Consider the following 14,495-nt stretch of genomic DNA (forward strand, 5'->3'; position numbering starts at 1 on the left):
TTATTTGAGGGTGACCACCTCATGACAATGTGGAGACTGGAATAAATAAAGATAACTTGATTACAGAAAGACCAGTTAGGAAACAGTTAGTTCCAGGCCCAATAGGATAAAGGCTCAGCTAGGCTGGAGGGTGGACTGAAGAGGTGTTTCTGCAAGAGTTGACAGGATATGCCGACCCGGTGGATGGGAAATATAGAGGAGAGCAGGGTAAACCAGGTCTGCTTTGTGTCTAAGCTGGGAGCCGAATGGGACTTTTATGACTTCATAAGATAGGAAGAAAGGCAGGTTCTGAGTAGAAAGAGCAATCTAGACGTAAATCCTGTCCTACCCATTTCTCTGCAATTTGTGTAAGGTACTTCACTTTTCTGAACTACAGCTGCATCATCTATAAAACAGAAAAATAATATCTACTTTATGGGATTGTCATAAATAGGTTAAATAGGAGTAAAACATAAAAGCATTGAGCATACTGCATGGACAGAGACAGTGCTTGATAAATATTTGTTGAATGAAGGAAACTGACTGAAGTAGAGTGAACAGCGAGACCAGCGTTTTAAATGAGGCTTGATTATGTGACCTTGAGCATGTTACCTAACCTTGATGACACTCAGTTTCCTCACATGTGAAACAGGGAAAATCTGTTCTACCTCACTGGCTTGTTGGGAAGATTAAATCTGAAATCCTATGCAGAGCCTGATGTAGTCACTGGCACATAATCGGTGCTGAATAAATGCATTGAATGAAGGCATAAATTCATTCAACTGTGCTCAGTATACCTGTTTTAAGGAGATAGAAAACTACCTCAGTTTAGTAAATATTTACATTCACACTTAGACAAATACACACAAAAGAGAATCTTACGTTTGTTTCACATTAAATTTAAAATGGTAAGCTTCCATTATTTGGAAAGTTAACTTAGAAAAGTTCACTCTTCAATAATGTTAAAAAAAAAATGGCATGCCTCTCTAATATAATTGTGTTATTTTAAAACTAGAAACTACCTTCATACCTTCTCATTAGAAACAAAGCCATGTACACAGCGAAATCTTTGTGCAGAGTGTAGGTGACCTGCATAACTTTCACTCCAAAGAAGTGGTACTAGACTGAGAAAACCTGAGAAGCACTATTTTTAAATAACACAAGTACTACCAGCATTAATTCATTTTTTAATTGTTTGAATGCCTTTGACGATTCACTGTGGATATTATTCCTGCTTGAATACATGCATTTTACTTTGTATATTGTGGCTGTGACAGATACTGGTATATTTGCTCCAGTATCTTTCCTTCTCCACCTTCTTTTAATAAATGAGACCACCCCTCCACCCTTCCTCCTCCATCCCATCTTTCAGAAACATGGTCTCCCAGCTACAGACTACATTTCCCAGCATCCCTTGAAGCTAAGTAATAAGTTCATGTGCTAAAGTTCTGGGCAATGAGAGAGGAGAATTGATAGCTTTCATTTCTGGGTCACCTCCTTAAAGACACTTGCCCTGGACTCTCTCCTATTCCCTTCTTCTACGGGCTGTAGCACAGACATGGTAGAAACCCAGCTTTGGTAATGCTGATGAGCACATCAGGGAATGGTGATGCAGCAGAAAGGAAGAAACCTGTGTTGTTTGATGACCTTCACCACCTGGACCAGAGGGACTGTAATGTGAGAAATACATTTCTATCTAAGTAAGCCACTACATTTGGGTTTTGTTTGTTTTTAAAACATTTTTGGGAGGGAGGGTTAGAGCATCTCAACCTCTACCCCATGAAATGCAGGGTTTTACCTTGTTTTACAAGAAAAAAAAATTGTTTCAACTGTGAAAACTGCCCTTAGGACTTTATGGGACAAACAGATTTTTAAATATAAAAGTCCGAAGTGTCAGGCTGAACTTTCTGAATACTCATTATTACACCAAGGTTACTACAAGGGCTTTTCCATCACTCCTTTTATGGTAACAGTATTTTGAGTTCTAATGGGGAATACGTGTCAATTTGGTTGGTTTTGATTATGAGTATGCTGTTGTTTGTAATGAAGTAGCGGTTTCCCATTTCGTTTACTAATCCTGCCAGCGAGTGCCGGTTGAAAAAACTAAAGACCTTTCACCTTGCCCTATCTCTATGAAGCTTAACCATAAATTAGATAAAAGAATGGGTGTCTCAAAAGAGAATATCTAAAAAACATGGTTCATCAAATTTTAACCTTGAAATAATAGTGTCAATTTTGTATACCATAATCACTGATTTCCATTAAAAAAATTTTGTTGACTAAAGGACAATATTGGAAATAGAATTTTATTGTATGATTCAAGATTCTAGTTTTGTATACCTTCAGCAATAGGGTATCTTGCATCAGTATTTTTATTACTAGTGTAATGAATAGCTATGAGACTGTTTATTTGTCAAAAATAAAGTTAATAAAAAGATAGTTAACATAAAAGAATTAGAGCACCACGTGATGGTGGAATATAGCATAATATAGCCAGAACGCATCAAAATTATCATACACAGCCACTTACATAACTTAACTCAATCACACGTAGGACTGTCTTAGATCAACTGACTTTGGAAAGTAACTGCACTGCTGATATTTCAGTCACTATCAATAATTCTCAACTTCAGAGAAGTTAAATCAGTTTCTTCCCCTTGGCTTCCCAATAACCAGTGACAGCTGTTGTAGTGGAAAGAACCCTTGGCTAGGAATCAGGAAACTTCATTGCTAGCCCTGGCTTTCCTACTTACTAAGTGTGAATTTGGGCAGGTCATTTAACCTGTGTGCAGGGTAATTATGAAGTTCAGAAAAAGATCATCTATAAGAAGCATTTTGGAAAATAAAAATCTTTATACAAATACACAATAGTATATATATATATATATATACATATGTATGTATGTATGTGTGTGTTATGTAAGGAAAGCATCATTAACAATATAAAGCCACCTATAAATGTGTTCATATATATACATATGAACACATATATACAAGTGTGTTTATAAAGATATACACACATCAGCTAAATTGAAAAGTTTTACTATTTAGGATTTATTTCCCGGCTGCTTCTAAAATGAGTCAAGGCAGTTATAGGTTAACACACAATGCAAAGGTGCAATGAGACGCTTTAAAACAAAACAAAGTCCATGCAGATGACATCTGACAAGCATTTTTTAGTGCAGCCCTCCTGCTCCTCATTGATGGCTAAAAGCAAAGCAGATAAGGGGACTTCTGTTCCCTTATTAGTAATAACAGATTACTAATAGTTTATTGAACACTTGTGAACTGCCCCCCACAAATAAGTTAGAATCTTAATAATGACCTACATCTAACCATACAATGTCACCCATATCCCATTACTCTGTCACTGTCTCCCTGGGTGATAAAGTTAATAAGCCAACTCTGCCAGAGTTCTCTGGAAGTAACATCTGAGAGGTGTCAAGTTCCCATAGTGGAATACAAGGCACACATTAGCTTGTACCCTAAATTCAGCAGGACTGTTATTACAACATTCTTTTGAACTTTTTTCCTTAGTGATCATCTTGAAATCGTGAGATGATAAGAATAAGAATGACTAATCTTTCCTTTTCCTAGTCCCACACTACCTGTTAGTTTTAAGTGAGCTACATTCCTTTTTATATACAGGTAAATAAATTAGGAATTAATTTCATTGTGTGGTGGAGGGTAATACAAACAACTTTGATTCATCAGCTCAGGCAATACCATTCTATTTGAAACCATCCATCAATTCCCTTTGATCTTTTTAAAAAACATGCAAAAGTAAAGCATTGCGTTTTATGGCCTTAGTCCTTAACATGAACAATGAATATATTAGACTGTATTTTTATTGGACAGATTAGTATTGACGGTCATCTAACTCAAACTGAAAGTCTCAGAGTAAAATCACTAGGTTAACATTGGAACTCGCAAAGAATGGCATTGGAGATTCTCCCCCCATGCCCCAGTCTTTTAAGAAATGATAACATATAATAAAATGGGTTAGAAATCTCTGCACAGATGGCATGGAAACAAAAAAGCAAGAGCTGGTCATTGACTATCACTTTCATACTTCGTTCTACTTGTGTGCTTGGCCTCATTGCTAAACCAAAGCATCACTCCAAAAGGGTCTACAGGCATTAAAAAATGCTCACGACTGGGATATAGGTCTTTCAGAGGTTGGAATTTCTGGGTGGGATGAACTGGGAGATTGGGACTGACATATATACACTACTATGTATAAAATACATAACTAATGAGAACCTACTGTATAGCACGGGGACCTCTACTCAATGCTCTGTGGTGACCTAAATGGGAAGGAATATGTATACGTATAACTGATTCACTTTGCTGTACAGCAGAAACCAATACAACACTGTAAAGCAACTATACTCCAATAAAAATTAACTTAAAAAAATATTTCCCCTACCCCCAGTCTTGTGGCTGATGCCTGAAATTCCACTATTACAGGCTCCTTTCATCATTTCAAAATATTTGATCACTGTGTAAATAAAAATGCATATTAGAGTAAAAATATTTTAAACAATTATGTATAAAAAATAATTTGGGATTTCTTCTCCAGTCTAATATTTCTATTTTCTGATACTTACAAGAAAAAAAGTTCCTAAAGAAGAATTCTGCAGCAATATATTCAAAGTTTGCCACCTTAGAACTGAACCATAATATGCCTTTCTTCCAAAGGAGGCCTCCAAATGCAGTCTCATTTAGTATCATGGTGTACCTGCAAAATAGGCCGCAGAGAGCGCCAGCCCCGTCTGACAAATGGAGGCCTGAGTGTCATTCCAGCCTCTCCCCATGCAGAGAAAACGAGGGGAAGCAGTGACAGCCACATATTCTACTCATTTCTTGAATGTGCATTTGTGAGCTCACATGTCAATGACAGACTCCTTAAGCAGGTTCAGAGTAAACAAATAGAATACGTTGGGAATGCTAGTCATTGTGATTCAAAATTTAACCAGTCTCGCGGAGCAACTGCAAAGGGACAAAATGTATGCAAGCAAACACGGTCTAGTTGATCTCGGACTCACCTGACTCCTCTTGTCCTCTTGGAGTCGTAAACACCTGCCCAGATTGGCAGGTGTCTGCTAGAACAGAGACAGTGGAGAGCGAGAGGAGCCCCAAACACTTAGTCTTTATATGCACCCCCTGTTTCTGTTCAAACATCCTCTTCACTCTGATTGGCTTCTGGTTCTCTCACTGCCCCTTGCCTTTGAAGTGTTCTCCACTCAGCAACACTCAAGGTTAATTGTCTCCAACTTCCCCAAAGCATCTACGCATGTCCTGGGCACGCATGTGTATTTCCAGTGACCCAAAGTGACAGTTAGTGGGAAGTAGCTTCTTGTAACTCCTTTTCCTGGAGACTTGTCTCTCCTTTGCACTGCTTGTCTTGGCTCTTCTAAAACGCTAAGGGAGGTTATCTATTCTTTTCACCCACAGGTTATAAAACACAACATGGTTCTGTTTTAGAAGGATGATCAGCATGGCTGGCATATCACTGCTAGAAAGAAAACTCAGGTTCCATATTTGAACCCCTAGCTTGTCTTCCAAATCAAGCACCTCCAAAAAATTATGAACCCGTTACTGCTTTTCTTTGTCATTCCTACTCAGATTAACAGTATTTTCTTTCCTAGTATGTTTTATTTTCATTTTTCTTCTTTACAAAGCTTTCTTTATAAAGTTTCTTCTGACAAAGTTGAAGCTATGGGTTATTTTTCTGAAAAAAAGAAAAAATCTTTATCCCTAGCTTCACACACCATACTATAGAATGAACACATGTGATTTCCAAAGAGCAATAACTGGAATAACTTTGTCATTCCATCTTCATTTCTTAACTGAGAAAATGAATATTCAGGTCATATTCTGTGGTAATGGGACAAGGGAGTTTCCAAGTTCGTTTCTTAGAATGAAATTTTATTACACCCATCATTGAGTGAAAGCAAAAGAGAAGCTTAGGAATCATTCAGCTATGCGTTGTCTTTGCTCTTATAATGGTATTTGCTGAAAGGGCAGATATCCAATATACCATTTTTGAATTTCATTATGACCATTTCTGATAACCAGAATGTGACAGCATGATCACCTACATGTAATTGAATTTTACAGCTTTGGTCTATACAGTGACTGTGAAAACATTAAAAGAAAATCATGTATAATTGAATTTAACAGATTTCTGCCATATAGATAAATATCAGCTTTCCCTCAAGTCTTTATTTCAGTGAAATTCAATTAGTAATGAGATTTAACATTTCCAACAATAAATTTATAACATACTAAATTTAATCTCTTGAGATCTTGAAATAAACTAACACATCCCTCCCCTGCAATTCCTCTACATGGAGTTGTACTGAATGTCCTCTCAGAATTCTCAAATGTTATTTTTGATTCAGAACATTTCCACTGGTTGCCCTTGAGTAGACCTGTCATATTATCACATTACCTTTGGAATCTCTTTAGACTGTGACCGACATTCTCAGCAAGGCAACTAGATACGAACACCTTCTCCATCGACTTTTTTAAAAATAATAAAATGACATCTCCCTTGAGTAACTGGTCACCTTGCAAGGTCTCAATCCATTGAGTTGAGAACACGTGTTACTATTCCAATGAACTATAGAAATTTCTTTTTTTTGCTCAACTTAGAAGTAACAAGAACTTTGTTAATATCTCCCCACATATTTGAGCTGCGAAGTTCACAATATTTTCCTAGAGAACTACATCCCTCAATATTTCTTGTACTTTCTTCCATCCTCCACCCCAACTGTACATATACAAATATCACCTGCTTTTGGAAAGTTTGCTTTATGCAACTCTGCTTTTACAAAAGACCTACATTAGTACCTGTTTTCCCTAACCAGAAGAAATCCAAATAGGATTTTCGCTTTTATGAAAAAAGGTACGTAACCGTTTCTTTGCTTTATGCCATTTCGGTTTATTGAAGGTTTCATAAGAACTCTCTATTTTAGGGTAGCAAGGGAAGTGTGTGTGTGTGTGTGTGTGTGTGTGTGTGTGTGTGTGTGTGTGTGTGTGTGTGTGTGTATGCATGCGTGTTCTCATACATCTGTAGTTAAAAATATAAGTTCTACATCAAGTCCCACCTATCTAACTCATAATTTAGGCTTTGATAAAATAAATTTTTTTAAAGGGGGTAGAAAGGTATAAATTTCCAGTTATAAAATAAGTTATAAAACTATTATAAAACCAAACTATTGGGTGTAAGATAAGCTACAAGGATGCATTGTACAACACGGGGAATATAGTCAATATTTTGTAATAATTGTAAATGGAGTGTAACCTTTTAAAATTGTATAAAAAGTTGAACATTTTTTAAACAAGAAGAGGCATCACTGAGATATATACTTAGAATTATTTAGAAGAATGTTGCTAAGAAAAATTCCAGAAAAAAAGTCATAGGGATGTAATGTATAGCATGGTGACTGTAGTTAACAATCCTATATTGTATATTTGAAAGTTGATAAGAGAGTAGATCTTAAAAGTCCTTATCACGAGGAAAACAATTTTTGTAATTATATATGGGGAATAACTGATCACCTTGCAAGGTTAGATGGAGACAGATGTGGTGAGAGGTGGACTTACTGTAGTGATCATTTCTCAATATATACAAATATCGAATCATTATGTTGTACACTTGAAATGAATATAGTGTTATATATCAATTATGCCTCAATAAAGTTTTCAATAAAAAATGAAAATTTTCATTAAGCTCTTAACATTGCTCTCTGTGGATACAGGTCAGGGTATGCTATCTTTCATAATAATCTTTTTCATATGGTCTCTCTGAAAAAAAATCTGTGAAGTCACTTTCTCCTTGTCTTCATCTCCCCATTCCAGGTACCCAAACTAGTCTTCAGATGTATGTTTAGCTAACAAAGACTTCAAATGTTCTGTCTACTCCCAAGATACCTTCATTTTAATCAAGAAGGAGTCTTAGTGAATTTCTAAATAGGAGGTCTCCAGATACCCTTGATGGGGGTAGGGGGAACTGGGGTGGAAACATTGCAAGTGCTCTGAAAGGGAGAAAAAAAGAAAAGTGGCAAAATATATAACTTGTAATTTTAAGGAGCAAAATTGTACCAACTAAAATAGTGTTTTGATACCTTATTTCTAATCTTTACCCTGCAGAGTTGGCATTATTATTAGCCCCATGTTTACGAATAAGGAAGCTGAAGCTCCCAGTTGTTACGTGATTTGCCCAGGGTCAGGCAGCAGTGAAGTGGGAGAGCCAGGACTCACACCAGGTCTATGGATGCTCGTGCCACTCACTTGTGCCTGCAGATTTTTATTACACTCTGTCAGAAGGCTTTGGCGAAGGATAAGTGAGAGCTCAAAATCTCCAAGTATCAGCTCCAAGTAATGTGGAATTTGTACAGGAAGAGAGGTTGGACCAGAAAAAATATATGGAAAACCTAAAAATGCCCCTCCCTCCATCTTTTTGAAACCCAAGGAAAGTATCAGAGTAAAATAGAATGAACATGGATTTAGAAGTCAGAAGGCACTGGGTCAAATTCAGTTTCTGCCAGTTATTATACTAGCTTGGGTAAAATTACTTACTTCTTTGGTGCCAAGTTCTCTCATAGAAAAAATGAATATGATAATATCTACTCCATCGGCTACAGTGAAGATTAAATAACTTATGTGAAAGTCACAAGATGCGTGCCCCACTCATAGCATGATTTTAATAAATGGCCCTTCCTAATCCTTTCATCCATTGTTATAGTTTATTTACAAACTTTAAATAGATGCAAAGGAAGAGGCTTTTAAATCTGTAACAACATATTCTCATGAGCACTGGACCACAGGTGTACCATCATGCCTAAGCATGAATTCTAAATCTTAAACTTCTGGTTAATATCCTGGCTCTACTATCTAAACGTTGTGTAATCTTAGCACAGTTGCTCAACACTTCTGTGCCTCGGTTTCCTTATCTGTAAAATAGAGTTAATGATGGAACTTACCTTGTGAGATTTTGTAAGGTATGAATTAATGCAAGTGAAGTGCTTATTACAGTGACTGGCATTTAGTAAGTGCTCCATAAATGCTAGCTATAATTATTAACCAAGCAAATAATAGAGTTGGAACACTAATTCTCAACCAGGGGTGATTTTGAGCCCCAGGGAACATTTGGTAATGTTGAAGATTTTTGGTTGTTACAACTCAGCAAGGAAATGGCATCTAGAGGGCAGAGGCCAGGATGCTGCTAAACATTCTAATATACACAAGACAACCCCCATGACAAAGAATTATCCAGTCTAAAATATCAATAGTGCCAAGGTTGAGAAATACTGAGCTGAGAAAAATCATCCCTGGTCAACAGAGATCCTGAGATATTTCCCCGTGGGGCATAAGACGTCACTAAGCAAAGATTGCTGGAAAACCAAAAATATCCCTACAGAAACTACAACCCATTTAATATCCAGTAAGCTAACACTGGAAAAAGTAAAAATAATTATTGACTGTATGGGACTGTAACAGCATGTCTTAAAAGAGTTATTTTAAAATGCTCTTTTAAAAGAGTAATATTCCTCATTAGAATCACTATTCTAAAATTCACTGAATAAGAATTCTGAGAGTGAATGAACAAGGATGCAAAAGGGCTTTAGAGACCACACCATAAAAATTAATGTTGGCAAATTTATCTGGATTCCCTCTGCCGTAGGACCTTGCAAGTGAAAACAGTCTGCCAATAATGGATACTGGGTAGGAAAGAAAGTGGGCATGAATTTTCATGCTCCTTATTTATATTTTCACCCTCCTCATCCTCGCCCAGATACTTTGTGGGTGATGGGATTAAAGAAAGCTAAATGTGAAGGACTCAAAGTATCTCTTTTCTCACAGTCTCAATGTCTCAGGTGAATTTAGCAGGATCTCTAGCTGGGAGAATTCCTCATCAATCCTCTCTGCGTGTTTCTCTACTTCTCCTCCAGCCTGAGTTGAAGAGGGTATGTTGGCAACTTGAACCAGAAACCAGTAAGCCCAGGGGATGGCTTTTCCTTACCAAAAACAAAAAATAGGCTTCGAAGTCTGAGGAAGAAAATAGGGAGCTCTCCATGAGGAACACACCCTTGGTCCTGACCTTCATTATTTGGGACTTAATGGTTGGTACTCAGGTAACTGGAAAGTTACAGTGAGGCCTCTTTTCCTTCTTCAGTCATTAGCAGGAAGGTATTGCTCAAACACAGAGCACTGCTCCAGTGAACACAAGACACATGAAGAGGTATGACTCCTTTATCATGCTTGCAAGTGAGATCCACCAGAGAGGCTCATGTGTGTTTAGGATGGACTTAATGTTGTCTGCCATATGTCAAGGGAGGACTCTTTGTAATAGCCTGATTACAGTGGGTTGAATAACGGTGCCCAAATATATCAGGTCCTAATCCCTGGAACCTGTAAATATTACCTTATTTGGAAAAAGGGTCTTTGCAGATGTGATCCTTTGCAGGATCTTGAGGTGAGAAGTTTATCTTGGATTATCTGAATGGGCCTTAAATGTAATCATGACTGTCATTTTTTTCCCCCGAAGTATAGCGATTTATAATATTATATTAGTTTTAGGTGTACAACATAGTGGTTCACTATTTTTATAGATTATACTGCATGTAAAGTTATTATTAAAAATAGCTATATTTCCCTGTGCTGTACAATATATCCTTGTTGCTTATCCATTTTATACATAGTAGTTTGTATCTCTTAATCCCATACTCCATCTTGCCCCTCCCCTCCTCCCTCTCCCCACTGGTAGCCACTAGTTTGTTCTCTGTATCTGTGAGTCTGTTTCTCTTCTGTTTTGTTTTACTTTTTAGATTCCATATATAAGTGATAACAGAGTATCTGTCTTTTTCTTTTTCTGCCTGACTTATTTCACTCAGCCTAATACTCCCTATGTCTATCCACGTGTTGCAAATGGCAGAATTTCGTTCTTTTTTATGGCTGAATAATATTCCATTATATATCTATCTCACATCTTCTTTATCCATTCATCTGTTGATGGATACTTATGCTGGTTCCATATTTTGGCTATTGTAAATAATGCTGTTATGAACATTGAGGTGCATGTATCTTTTCAAACTAGCGTTTTCATAGATGAGTGCTCTTATAAGAGAAAGGCAGAGAAAGATCTGATATACTGGGAAGAGGAGAAGGTCATGTGACCATGAGGCAGAGATTGGAGGGATGTGGCCACAAGCCAAGGAATGCTGACAGCCTCCAGAACTTGGAAGGGTCAAGGAATGGATTCTCCCTTTGAGCCTCTGAAGCAAGTGCAGCCCTTGACTGCTGTCCAGTGAAAAGGATTTTGGGCTTCTGGCTTCAAGAACTGTGAGACAATACATCTCTGTTGTTTTAAGCCACTGGTTTGTGGCAATTTGTTTCAGCAACAACAGGAAATGAATATACTCATCATGACTGTGGATTCTCTTCTCACAGACCTCTATTAGCCTAACCTAAGGGAATGAGGAGGGGGAAGAAAAAGAAAAAGAAAAATTAAGAAATTAAGAAACAGAAGCAAGAGATAAGAGGAGGAGGAGGAGAAGAAAGAAGAATCAGGAAAAAAGTGGAGGAGAAATAACTCACTGAATGGTATAGGTCATGTGTGAATCATACTGGGGAGAAGTTCACATAGCCCCTAAAGTCCACTTCTATCAGTATGGTGGGTATTAAGGCTATGCCCAGGCCTGGGTCAGAAGAGGAATTTGTCTTTAAAACTTTTTATGATTCATCCAATAGTTGTAATGTAGCTTACTGAATTTTTTCTCATCGAGGTCACCGATGACCTCCTTTTGGTTAAAAAACAGTAACCCCTTAGTCATCAAGTTCTTTAACCTGACATGCCAACACTATATATCCTTCAAGATCCTGCTAACAACCCACTTCCTCTACAAAATCTCCCTTGACCTGGGTTATTTTTCCATTTCCTGAATTCCTATTACACTCAGAGGAAGTATGTCTGTTATTATTTCTGCCCATCTAAAAAGAGGCCAGAGCTGCTTACTGCTAAACATCCCAAAATGTATAAAACAACACCCCCTACAGCAAAGAATTATATTTTTATCCCCCTTCAGCAATTTGCACAGGGCTGGTCTGTAAGAGTCCTGTGGTGACTATCTGCTACTTTGAGTCCAGCAATACAGATGGTCTCATCTCCTTCATATCCACCTATTTATTGCACTGTACAATGATGATCGATATTAGAATTATGTCCCTGCGGCATGCTAGGTCTAAATCATAAAAAAAATACACTGACAAAATTCACTGTCTTGCTGGTTAAGAAAATCTACTCATATATTTCAGAAAGTTTTCCAGACTTTAACACCCCACTTTCACCAATGGACAGATCATCCAAAATGAAAATAAATAAGGAAACACAAGCTTTAAATGATACATGACACGAGATGGACTTAATTGATATTTATAGGACATTCCATCCAAAAACAACAGAATACACATTTTTCTCAAGTGCTCATGGAACATTCTCCAGGATAGATCATATATTGGGTCACAAATCTAGCCTTGGCAAATTTAAGAAAATTGAAATCATATCAAGTATCTTTTCTGACCACAACGCTATGAGACTAGATATCAATTACAGGAAAAGATCTGTAAAAAATACAAACACATGGAGGCTAAACAATACACTACTTAATAACGAAGTGATCACTGAAGAAATCAAAGAGGAAATCAAAAAATACTTAGAAACAAATGACAATGGAGACACGACGACCCAAAACCTATGGGATGCAGCAAAAGAAGAAATGAAGGAAATGATAGCAAAGATCAATCAAACTAAAAGCTGGTTCTTTGAGAAGATAAATAAAATAGATAAACCATTAGCCAGACTCATCAAGAAAAAAAGGGAGAAGACTCAAATCAATAGAATTAGAAATGAAAAAGGGGAAGTAACAACTGACACTGCAGAAATACAAAGGATCATGAGAGATTACTATAAGAAACTCTATGCCAATAAAATGGACAACCTGGAAGAAATGCACAAATTCTTAGAAATACACAAGCTGCCGAGACTGAACCAGGAAGAAATAGAAAATATGAACAGACCAATCACAAGCACTGAAATTGAAACTGTGATTAAAAATCTTCCAACAAACAAAAGCCCAGGACCAGATGGCCTCACAGGCGAATTCTATCAAACATTTAGAGAAGAGCTAACACCTATCCTTGTCAAACTCTTCCAAAAGATAGCAGAGGGAGGAACACTCCCAAACTCATTCTACGAGGCCACCATCACCCTGATACCAAAAGCAGACAAAGATGTCACAAAGAAAGAAAACTACAAGTCAATATCACTGATGAACACAGACGTAAAAATCCTCAATAAAATACTAGGAAACAGAAACTAACAGCACATTAAAAGGATCATAGACCATGACTGAATGGGATTTATCCCAGGAATGCAAGGATTCTGCAGTATTCGCAAATCAATCAATGTGATAAACCATATTAACAAACTGAAGGAATAAAACCATATGATCATCTCAAATAGATGCAGAAAAATCTTTTGACAAAATTCAACACCCATTTATGATAAAAACCCTGCAGAAAGTAGGCATAGAGGGAACTTTCCTCAACATAATAAAGGCCATATATGACAAACCCACAGCCAGCATTGTTCTCAATGGTGAAAAACTGAAACCATTTCCACTAAGATCAGGAACAAGACAAGGTTGCCCACTCTCACCACTCTTATTCAACATAGTTTTGGAAGTTCTAGCCACAGCAATCAGAGAAGAAAAAGAAATAAAAGGAATCCAAATCGGAAAAGAAGAAGTAAAGCTGTCACTGTTTGCAGATGACATGATACTACACATAGAGAATCCTAAGGATGCTACCAGAAAACTACGAGAGCTAATCAATGAATTTGGTAAAGGAGCAGGATACAAAATTAATGCACAGAAATCTCTGGCATTCTTATACACTAATGATGAAAAATCTGAAAAAGAAATAAAAGGAATCCAAATAGGAAAAGAAGAAGTAAAGCTGTCACTGTTTGCAGATGACATGATACTATACATAGAGAATCCTAAGGAGGCTACCAGAAAACTACTAGAGCTAATCAATGAATTTGGTAAAGTAGCAGGATACAAAATTAATGCACAGAAATCTCTGGCATTCTTATACACTAATGATGAAAAATCTGAGAGTGAAATTAAGAAAACACTCCCATTTACCACTGCAACAAAAAAAATAAAATATCTAGGAATAAACCTACCTAAGGAGACAAAAAACTTGTATGCAGAAAACTATAAGACACTGATGAAAGAAATTAAAGATGATACAAATAGGTGGAGAAATATACCATGTTCTTGGATTGGAAGAATCAACATTGTGAAAATGACTCTACTACCCAAAGCAATCTACAGATTCAATGCAATCCCTATCAAACTACCACTAGCATTTTTTACAGAACTAGAAAAAAAAATTTCACAATTTGTATGGAAACACAAAAGACCCCAAATAGCAAAAGCAAT

At 36.9% G+C, this 14,495-nt stretch overlaps 1 protein-coding gene across 7 annotated transcripts in view; it reads left to right on the top strand.

The window, feature by feature from the left end:
• The first annotated feature begins 1,529 nt into the window (after positions 1-1,529).
• LOC114487206 (uncharacterized) overlaps positions 1,530-14,495 on the top strand; it is an 88,797-nt gene continuing 75,831 nt past the window's right edge. For all 7 annotated transcript variants that reach the window (XR_003682102.1, XR_003682101.1, XR_008618719.1 and 4 more), the window contains exon 1: positions 1,530-1,679. Coding sequence is in view for 2 of the 7 variants with exons in the window: in XM_028496250.1 (XP_028352051.1) it covers positions 1,561-1,679 (119 nt within the window). In the remaining 5 variants the exon portion in view is untranslated. The remainder of the gene's footprint in view (positions 1,680-14,495) is intronic.

This window comes from Physeter macrocephalus, chromosome 11 (assembly GCF_002837175.3).
Source record: "Physeter macrocephalus isolate SW-GA chromosome 11, ASM283717v5, whole genome shotgun sequence".
NCBI lineage: Eukaryota > Metazoa > Chordata > Mammalia > Artiodactyla > Physeteridae > Physeter > Physeter macrocephalus.